An 11189-nucleotide genomic window follows, 5' to 3' on the forward strand; every position below is an offset into this window, starting at 1 on the left:
CGCCGCCTCTCCCCTCTCAGTGATAGAAGACTGAGAGGGGCGGGGAGAGGTGGAGCTTTGCGCTGTAGCTCTGCCTCCAGTACAGTCAGTCTGCGCTGATCTCCGCCTCTCCCCTCTCAGTGATAGAAGACTGAGAGGAACGGGGAGAGGCGGAGCTTTGCGCTGTAGCTCTGCCTCCAGTACAGTCAGTCTGGCTGATCTACGCCTCTCCCCTCTCAGTGATAGAAGACTGAGAGGGGCGGGGAGAGGCGGAGCTTTGTGCTGTAGCTCCGCCTCCAGTACAGTCAGTCTGCGCTGATCTCCGCCTCTCCCCTCTCAGTGAAAGAAGACTGAGATAGGCGGGGAGAGGCAGAGCTTTGCGCTGTAGCTCCGTCTCCAGTACAGTCAGTCTGGCTGATCGCCGCCTCTCCCCTCTCAGTGAAAGAAGACTTAGAGGGGCGGGGAGAGGCGGAGCTTTGCGCTGTAGCTCTGCCTCCAGTACAGTCAGTCTGGCTGATCTCCGCCTCTCCCCTCTCAGTGAAAGAAGACTGAGATAGGCGGGGAGAGGCAGAGCTTTGCGCTGTAGCTCCGCCTCCAGTACAGTCAGTCTGGCTGATCGCCGCCTCTCCCCTCTCAGTGAAAGAAGACTGAGAGGGGCGGGGAGAGGCGGAGATTTGCGCTGTAGCTCTGCCTCCAGTACAGTCAGTCTGCGCTGATCGCCGCCTCTCCCCTCTCAGTGAAAGAAGACTGAGAGGAACGGTGAGAGGCGGAGCTTTGCGCTGTAGCTCCGCCTCCAGTACAGTCAGTCTGGCTGATCGCCGCCTCTCCCCTCTCAGTAAAAGAAGACTGAGAGGGGCGGGGAGAGGCGGAGCTTTGAGCTGTAGCTCTGCCTCCAGTACAGTCAGTCTGGCTGATCGCCGCCTCTCCCCTCTCAGTGAAAGAAGACTGAGAGAGGCGGGGAGAGGCGGAGCTTTGCGCTGTAGCTCTGCCTCCAGTACAGTCAGTCCGCGCTGATCTCCGCCTCTCCCCTCTCAGTGAAAGAAGACTGGGAGAGGCGGAGCTTTGCGCTACAGCTCTGCCTCCAGTACAGTCAGTCTGGCTGATCGCCGCCTCTCCCCTCTCAGTGCTAAAAGACTGAGAGGGGCGGGGAGAGGCGGAGCTTTGCGCTGTAGCTCTGCCTCCAGTACAATCAGTCCGCGCTGATCTCCGCCTCTTCCCTCTCAGTGAAAGAAGACTGAGAGGGGCGGGGAGAGGCGGAGCTTTGCGCTGTAGCTCTGCCTCCAGTACAGTCAGTCTGGCTGATCGCCGCCTCACCCCTCTCAGTGATAAAAGACTGAGAGGGGCGGGGAGAGGCGGAGCTTTGCGCTGTAGCTCTGCCTCCAGTACAGTCAGTCTGCGCTGATCTCGGCCTCTCCCCTCTCAGTGATAGAAGACTGAGAGAGGCGGGGAGAGGCGGAGCTTTGCGCTGTAGCTCTGCCTCCAGTACAGTCAGTCTGCGCTGATCTCCGCCTCTCCCCTCTCAGTGATAGAAGACTGAGAGAGGCGGGGGAGGCAGAGCTTAGTGCTGTAGCTCTGCCTCCAGTACAGTCAGTCTGCGCTGATCTCCGCCTCTCCCCTCTCAGTGATAGAAGACTGAGAGGGGCGGGGAGAGGCGGAGCTTTGCGCTGTAGCTCTGCCTCCAGTACAGTCAGTCTGCGCTGATCTCCGCCTCTCCCCTCTCAGTGATAAAAGACTGAGAGGGGCGGGGAGAGGCGGAGCTTTGCATTGTAGCTCTGCCTCCAGTACAGTCAGTCTGGCTGATCTCCGCCTCTCCCCTCTCAGTGAAAGAAGACTTAGAGGGGCGGGGAGAGGCGGAGCTTTGCGCTGTAGCTCTGCCTCCAGTACAGTCAGTCTGGCTGATCGCCGCCTCTCCCCTCTCAGTGAAAGAAGACTGAGAGAGGCGGGGAGAGGCGGAGCTTTGCGCTGTTGCTCTGCCTCCAGTACAGTCAGTCCGCGCTGATCTCCGCCTCTCCCCTCTCAGTGAAAGAAGACTGGGAGAGGCGGAGCTTTGCGCTGCAGCTCTGCCTCCCGTACAGTCAGTCTGGCTGATCGCCGCCTCTCCCCTCTCAGTGAAAGAAGACTGAGAGGGGCGGGGAGAGGCGGCGATCAGTGCAGATTGATGCGAGTAGATGCAGAGCTACTGCACAAAGCTCTGTCTCTACCCGGAAGGAGCCCCAAATCTTTCCCCGGCTATTTCAGGGGGATTAAGACTTTGTTCTGCCGCGTCCCCACGGCGAATCAGCTTGAGCTATGATGATGAAGAGGCCTGCAGCATAAAAACAGGTATTTTGAAATGCTTCAGACTCTCTTTAGAGAAAAGCTATATAACTAAAAATAAAATGATGATACTCTTTTCTTTGCTACTAATGTACTATTAATTATCCGTACTACACATACATTTCATTATCTCATAAGTTTTGTTTTCTTTCAGTGTCACTTTAATACACAGGAATCCTGTGCAGAGTGTAGGTAAAACTCAGTTTTGAAAATAGATGTTAGACGTGGGCTGAAACGTGGTAAGTGCAGTAGGCAGCGTGGTTTGCAGACACTTACCATGTGTATTTGTCGATACACCTGTATTAATAAGGCCTGGAGAAGAGTGTTGTACCCGAGTGCCCCATTTTCCCCTTTGGCCCTGGCTTGTTGCTAATTTGTATTAAAGTGAACATCGGCGCCTGATTTGGCGGATACTTGAGTTGCATGAGGAATGGCAATTACACGCCCGTGCTGCATCCCTGTGAGATCCATGTTGCGTTAATGTCAATAAATGTTAACCATCTTAGCGGTATGGACGAGCTCAGCTCAGAGGGTGGCGCTCAGGCCCTGCTGGGCCGATTTTGATCAAATAAAAAGCAGCACACGCAGCCGGCACTTTGCCAGCCGCGTGTGCTACCTGATCGCCACCGCAGCGCGGCGATCCGCCGCCTGCAGCGGCGAAAGAGGGTCCCCCCAGCCATCCGAGCCCTGCGCAGCCGGAACAAATAGTTCTGGCCAGCGCTAAGGGTGGATCAGAGGCGGCTGACGTCAGGACGTCGGCTGACTTCCATGACGTCACTCCGCTCATCGCCATGGCGACGAGGAAAGCCAAACCAGGAAGGCTGCTCATTGCAGCCTTCCTTGTTACTTGCCGGAGGCAATCAGAAGAATGCGTCGAGCGCCCTCTAGTGGGCTTTCATGCAGCCAACTTTCAGTTGGCTGCATGAAATTGTTTTTTTTTTATTAAAAAAAAAACCCTCCCGCAGCCACCCTGGCGATCTTAATAGAACGCCAGGGTGGTTAACCTCCTGAATGGTATGGACGAGCTCAGCTCGTCCATCACCGCCGGAGGCTGCCGCTCAGGCCCTGCTGGGCCGATTTTCCTCAAATAAAAAGCAGCACACGCAGCCGGCACTTTGCCAGCCGCGTGTGCTGCCTGATCGCCGCCGCTCTGCGGCGATCCGCCGCGAGCAGCGGCGAAAGAGGGTCCCCCCAGCCGCCCGAGCCCTGCGCAGCCGGACCAATCAGTTCCGGCCAGCGCTAAGGGCTGGATCGGAGGCGGCTGACGTCAGGACGTCGGCTGACGTCCATGACGTCACTCCGCTCGTCGCCATGGCGACGAGGAAAGCCAAACAAGGAAGGCTGCTCATTGCAGCCTTCCTTGTTACTTATGCTTGCCGGAGGCGATCAGAAGAACGCCTCCGGAGCGCCCTCTAGTGGGCTTTCATGCAGCCAACTGAAAGTTGGCTGCATGAAATAGATTTTTTTTTATAAAAAAAAAAAACCCTCTCGCAGCCTCCCTGGCGATCTCAATAGAACGCCGGGGAGGTTAAATAAGCCATACTATTTACTTGCCAAAACATTTTTAGTGGCAGCCACTGTCTGAGAGGCCTAAAAAAATATTTAGGCAGGTAAATGCCCAATTTTTCAGGCACCTCAGACAGTGGCTGCAACCACAAATTTATTAGGCAGGTAATCCCAAATTTGTCAAGCCTCTCAGTCAGTGGCAGCAATTTAAAATGTTTAGGCAGGTAAATGCTGATTTTTTTTTTTATTTTTTTTTTAAACAATAGAGTTTTTATTAAGTGAAAGAAAAAAGGTGTGTACAGTTATACACAGGTATACACAAATCAAATCCATTTGTGGGGCTAAAAACATAAAAACGTACACAGTTCAATTAAGCATGTTAGCCAGTTTGTCACATGTTAGAAGATATAAAAAAAAAAAATCTGCTAGACAGCAACAGGCTGGTATCTTGGCATTACTGGAAAGGGGATTGTGTCTGCTATGCATGAAATAATCTATTGCCAGCTGGGAAGCATGTTAACCATGATTACAAGGTACTTACATACTGAAAGCTAACAATAACAATAATAATAATAATAACATTTCTATAGAGCTTTTCTCCCATAGCACGCAAAGCGCTTAGGCTCTCTCAGATTCAAAAATTGGCAGTAGGATGAAGTATTGACACAACAGAAATTATATTTCTGCAAATGCCAGACTAAACAGGTGGGTTTTCAGTCTGGATTGAAACACATCCAGAGATGGAGCTGTCCTGATCTGCTGAGGTAAGGATTTCCATAATGTAGGAGAGGCATGACAGAAGGCTCTGGGACTAAAAGTTTCCAGGTGAACTCTGGGTATGACTAGATTATTAGAACGTGTGGATCTGAGATTGCGGGGATTGCTACACAGCTGTAACATTTCTTTCATATATCCAGGGCCAGATTATGTAGTGATTTAAATGTCAGTAGGCCAATCTGGAATAGGTCCCTCCATTCTATAGGTAGCCAGTGAAGGGAGTGCAGGACTGGTGTTATGTGGCAGTGACGGGGTTGGTTAACAGTCTGGCAGCAGTATTCTGTATCAGCTGTAGGCAGTACAAGTCCTTTTTTGGAAGGCTGGTGTAGAGAACATTGACCTAGTCCAGTCGGGATGTAAGGAAGGCATGAACTAAGGTTGGCAGATCTGTGGGGATGAAGTGCTTGATTTTTGTGATGTTCTTCAAGTGAAAATAGGATGATTTTACCACAGCAGAAATGTGGGTTCTGAAGTTTAAATCCCCATCAATTAGAACTCCCAGGCTACGCACATGCTCAGAGCTGTGTAGATCTGTGCCTCCTATTCCCAGTGGTGAAGACTTCAGGAGAAGTTGTTTTTGTTGTCATTCGCTTCCCTCCGATTAGAAGGACTTAAGTTTTATCTGCATTTAGTCTCAGCCAGTTGTCACTCATCCATTGCTGTAGTTCAGCTAGGCAGGTGTTTATTGTTGGGAGTTGGGTCTGTCACCCCAGGCTTGAAGGAAAGATATAGTTGGGTGTCATTAGCATAGCAGTGGGATGTCAGTCCGTCAGGTATGTCAGGCTGAGAGCTAGCAGAGGCATCCCATAGGCTGGCAGGGTAAAATACACAACCTGTGTTTTGGGGTATCATTGGCGCTCCTTCCATCTATCCCATACTAGAGTTCTTGATGGCCTCCTATCTACACACACTCGTTTTTTTTTTTGTTTTTTTTTTATAAGGAAATGAGCTGTCTACTCTTTTAACCCAGTTTTGAAAGGTTAGTGGCGAGGACACAAGCCATCTATCTGCATGCCGCCTCTTGCCTGGCCATGATCAGCACTCCTGACAAAAAGGATTTATGGGGAGTTGCCAAACCCTCATCATGTATGACACCCGAAATGCATACAATTGGATCAGCGTTCATAGGGAACCTTGTCATGCAAGAATTTTGTAAGTTGTTTCCAGTAATCTATTATCACGGGGTAATCCTTAATAAGATGAAAAAAGGGGGGTGCGGGAGATATTTGGGACAGACATCAGTGGCCATGGAGTTATATTTAACTAGCCTGTTCGGGGTTAGATAGTCCTGCTGGAGAATATATAATTGCATGATTCTACCATGAACATAGGGGGATACCTTTTTCACAGCATCAAGGGCATCTTCCCAATCCTCATCTACATTGTTATTATTATTATTTTTTATTATTATGATTATTTAGTATTTATATAGCGCCATCATCTTCCGCAGCGCTGTACAGAGTATATATTGTCTTGTCACTAACTGTGCCTCAGAGGGGCTCACAATCTAATCCCTACCATAGTCATATGTTTATGTATGTTTTGTGCAATACATGTGTTTTAGTCTAAGGCCAATTTAAGGGGAAGCTAATTAACTTGTATGTTTTTTGGGATGTGGGAGGAAATCTGAGTGCCCAGAGGAAACCCATGCAGCCACGGGGAGAACATACAAACTCCTTGCAGATGTTGACTTGGATGGGATTCGAGCTGGGGACTCAGCGCTGCAAGGCGAGAGCGCTAACCACTACGCCACCGTGCTGCCCAAATAAAAATTATTTACTCATTGAAGTTGTTCTTTCTACGACTAAGTCTCTTGTGACACAGGATGCATTTGGCTTCTGTACTGTATCAGGCAGACACACAGAAATAAGCCCACACTGCAGAGCCTTGTACTGATGCTCTGGTACCGGTAGGAGTGACTGGGCAATGTGTCTGGCTGACCCCAGGTGACTTCACACTTTCCTGTTTGCCTCCTGTCTCCTGCAATCTCTCACTGCTTCTCACTCTTATCCTCCCTTTCCAAGGCTCTGTCTCTCCCTCTGATTGCTCCTCCTTCTGTTCCTCTCTTGTGGGCACCCATGTGACATCCATCACCCCCATCGCTTACACTTCCCAGCTCACAGTAGGTGCCACAGCAGGGAAATTGCACCTTGTGTTTACCTGGGTACTGTTGTCTGAATTTTTAACTTCCTCAGTACTCACACCTTATTAATATGGATATACGTATATAACATTAAGTGGAGAAAAACTAGTAATAAGATGTAACTCTTAAATAAATTAGGATAAAAACTAAATAATAATAAATTAGGATAAAGCTGCTCAAACATCATTATGAAGTGAAAACACAGTGGGTTGCAAAATGGTCTTAAATTAACCCAAAAGACGTTAGGGGGATACCTATGCCGCTCTCACTGTTATTGTAAACAAAAATGTGACATGCCAATAAAGCCTGGGACCCACTAGCAGCCCTTTTCTAAGTGCTTGGGATTTAAAAAGCCCTTGATAATGTAATGCTACGGGTGCGATCCCACTTGAGGGATGTGATTTTTTTTTTTTTAATTACCCATAGTATTACATTAGCAAGAGCTTTACAATCACAAACACTTAGAAAATTGCTGCCAGTGGGTTCCAGGCCTAACTCTGAGCTGGTGCAAATTCTATGCTAATTATATGCAAAGTTATGCATCTGCTGCATCCGGTTCATTTTCAAACTGCATAAACTTTGCCTCAACTTAGAATTCTCAGCTGCTCACTGACCATCCCTAATGATAATTGTTCCAGAATTCTTTAACAGGAAGTGATGATGTTTCTGTATTTGCAGTGCGGAGTACCAGCATCAGGAACCTCTCAGAGACTCGTCTCTCTGTATCCACAGACTGTACAACGGATGATGATGTCACTGGACAAGAGTCTCCTGCAGAGATCCTGTTTACCCCAAATATTCCCCCAGACTCCCCTCACCTGTCTAACCCTGAGGGGCCTCATACCCAGCACAGCTCTGCCCCTGCTGGAGGGTCTTATTCCTGTTCAACATGTGGGAAATGTTTTGTTCAGAAATCAGACCTTGCCAGACATGAGAGCTCTCACACTGGTGAGAAGCCCTTTTCGTGTGCTGAGTGTGGGAAATGTTTTATTCAAAAATCAATTTTTGTTATTCATGAGAGATCTCACACTGGTGAGAAGTGCTATTCATGTGCTGAGTGTGGGAAATGTTTTGGCTCTAAATCAAACCTTATCAAACATGAGAGATCTCACACTGGTGAGAAGACCTATTCATGCTCTGAGTGTGGGAAATGTTTTGTACAGATAGCAAATCTTGTCAGACATGAGAGGTCTCACACTGGTGAGAAACCCTTCTCATGTGCTGAGTGTGGGAAATGTTTTGTTCGGAAATCGAATCTTGTCAGGCATGAGAGATCTCACACTGGTGAGAAGCCCTTTTCCTGTGCAGAGTGTGGAAAATGTTTTATTCAAAAATCAATTCTTGTTATTCATGAGAGATCTCACACTGGTGAGAAGCCCTATTCATGTACAGAGTGTGGGAAATGTTTTGCATCTAAAGAAGGCTTTATATATCATGAGAGATCTCACACTGGTGAGAAGCCCTATTCTTGTGCTAAGTGTGGGAAATGTTTTGTACAGAAATCACAGCTTGTCAGACATGAGAGATCTCACACTGGTGAGAAGCCCTATTCTTGTGCTGAGTGTGGGAAATGTTTTAGGCGTAAAGAAAGCCTTGTCAGTCATGAGATATCTCACACTGGTGACAAGCCCTAAGCATGTGTTGTGTATGGGAAATGTTGTTGTTTGGAAATCACTGCTTGTTGTATATTTGTGTTGAGTGTGGGAAATGTTTTGGCCATAAGTGGTCTTTTACAATGTTTTTATTTTTGTCTCTTGCAAAGTGCTCATAGAAATATTTCAACACAGAGTCCTGAGGACACTTTCATGCTACTCAGTTTATTGGTTTGGTAAAGCTGAATGGAGGTGACATGAGGAGATAAACATGGGTATATATAGTACTAACCCGAGATAGAACTTGCCTGAGTTCATGTTTTATATTTTTAATTGTAAGGGTTAATAAACCAGGTGCTTTTTTATGCAAATGATGCAGAATCTGCAGTCACAGCTCTCCTGAAAAGTACATAAAACAACATGCTATTATCTGGGAATATTAGATGATCCCCGTCATCCAGACTGACCTGAGGAAAGGAGATTTCCCTCTCTCTGTCTCTCTGTGTCTTTTTATAATCAGGAAACATGAAGGGATTTGAGCTGAATGCACAAAGTCCAGTAAGATAAGAAGAGAGGGATTTATCTCCCAGCAATGTTACGCTGGACACACACAGGACTGATATTCAGAGAGATTGGATCACTGCGACTGTGACGGGATCTTCCAGGGATATCCCGATTTCTCTACATAATTTTAGGGGTAACGTTATAGATCTATATTGTTACGCCCTCACAGAGGAAGATTGGCTACCATTTTACATGATAATACTACAGTATAAATATGGGAGCAGGAAAAGATAAGGTATTATTAGTCAGATGTATTCCCAGCAGCACGGCTGTGGAGTTGGAGCAGTTTTTTTGGTACCTGGAGTCGGAGTTGTCCACAAATGCACTGATTCCGACTCCTAATAAATGGATACTTTAATTAGAAGAAATAATGTGATACAATATTCTGTTTCGCAGATAGCTCACAAAAATCTGAAATATACAGTAAAAGCTGTGCTTAGTCCACAAAAATGAAACCATAAACCAATCAAACAACAAGTTACTTTTGCTGCAGCAGTAAAGCAGTCACCATATTCTTAACACCAGATACATATATGTAACTGACTGTATGTGTGATGTGTACACAGGAATCTTTTATATATAATAACATCTCTGCATTCTAAACTGCCACAAATGTGGATCTAAGCTTCGTTGTAACTACTTATTTACTCCACCCCATCGGTTTCCTTTGTTAAGGTATGGATGATTTTTTGGTTAATTTCTCTGTGTATTTTTCTGTGTTCTTTATCTAGTTCCCATTAGTTATTCCCTCTTCCAAATTTAGCCTACAGATACAATCTAACGCCACGCTACCATTCTGAAGATATCGGATAAAAATCTCCCATAGGGGACCAGCCCTCCTGGCACTGCAGTTGTTCCCCATATGGAAGAATATCAGAGTTTGTTTTAATAGCCACAGATCTCCATAGAATAATCACAATTTCTGTAGCATGTGATGTCTGTTGGCTTTGCCTATGGGAAGTACAGTACTGCTTATATGAAGCCTTTATGTAGTGACACAACAACAGACAACTCTCTCTGTTATGGGGGTGAACAAAACCTCTGTCGCTAGACTTATCATTTTATTTCCATCCAAAACCTGGCCTGGCTTATATATAAAATGTTCTAACCTCTGTTTCTATATGGGATGTACATCCAGCTGATCTATAGAAGAAACTTGTGTGTATAATGTTTATATGATATAGTGTGATGGATGTTTCATTATTATTATTTGCAAATCACTGTAACGTTTTGTTTGTTCTGTATTACAAATCCTTTACTATAAATGTGATAGCATCTCTGTGGTAAGAATAAAGCCCAATGAGTAGCTGTGTCACTGGTCGGGATTGTCAATGAGATGCAAATAATTCTGTGTTGCTGCAGGTTTATGCAAATTATATATGCAAATGTATGCAGCTTGAAAATGGACCAATCAATTTCCACCTTTGCAGGACTGTGTGGAAGGGTGAGCAATGCACCCTGGGAAGTAAACACAGAGAGACAACAGGAGCCTAAATGGTGCACTAGCTCACACAGTATAGAAAGATGGAAATTAGGTGAAATGAACTCTCACAAAGGGAAGCTGCACAGGGAGCCGCCAACCACTGGAAGCAGGTGGGAGAGGCACAAACTCCACTCCACTCAGTACCCAGAGAGGGTGGTGATGGTCATACTCTTACCCTCCTTGGCGGTAGTGACGTGTATGCATGCAAATACAAAACATACTGCGATTGGTATTGACGTGCATACACATCCAGTCGCAGTTGGATTCAGGTCGTGATTCCCAGGTATTGCAGATACACCCCAATGCCTCAGTGCTGCACCCCAAATGTAAATTAGGAGATGATTGGACACAGGTGTTTGGGCTGGAGGTGAGATACAGGAATTCTGGGGTGGAGAGGGGGACAGGTTATTGTTGTGTTACAATCACTGCTATAGACACCCCAATGCCTCAGTGCTGCCCCCCAAATGTAAATTAGAAGCAGATGATTGGATACAGGTATTTGGGCTTCAGGGGAGATACAGGAATTCTGGGATGGAGAGGGGGATAGGTTATTGTTATATGTGTTACACTCACTGCTATAGACACCCCAATGCCTCAGTGCTGCACCCCAAATGTAAATTAGGAGATAATTGGATACAGGTGTTTGGGCTTGAGGTGAGATAGAGGAATTCTGGGACGGAGATATGTGTTACAATCACATGCTATAGATCAGGAGTGGGCAAACCTTGCGTGTGGATTCCTAAAATTTCACCCGCCTCCCAATCTCCCTCCCTTCAGAGTCGCGAGCGGGTGATATGCAGGGGTCAAAACCAGGGCTGTGGAGTCGGAG

At 46.8% G+C, this 11189-nt stretch overlaps 1 protein-coding gene across 1 annotated transcript in view; it reads left to right on the plus strand.

Annotated features, from left to right (window-relative positions):
- Positions 1-8972, plus strand: part of LOC137537129 (zinc finger protein 208-like) — a 221367-nt gene extending 212395 nt beyond the window's left edge. The window contains exon 12 of the mRNA XM_068259261.1: positions 7827-8972. Coding sequence (XP_068115362.1) covers positions 7827-8355 — 529 coding nt within the window. The 3' untranslated portion in view covers positions 8356-8972. The remainder of the gene's footprint in view (positions 1-7826) is intronic.
- The last annotated feature ends 2217 nt before the right edge of the window (positions 8973-11189 follow it).

This window comes from Hyperolius riggenbachi, chromosome 10, assembly GCF_040937935.1.
Source record: "Hyperolius riggenbachi isolate aHypRig1 chromosome 10, aHypRig1.pri, whole genome shotgun sequence".
In the NCBI taxonomy this organism is placed as follows: domain Eukaryota; kingdom Metazoa; phylum Chordata; class Amphibia; order Anura; family Hyperoliidae; genus Hyperolius; species Hyperolius riggenbachi.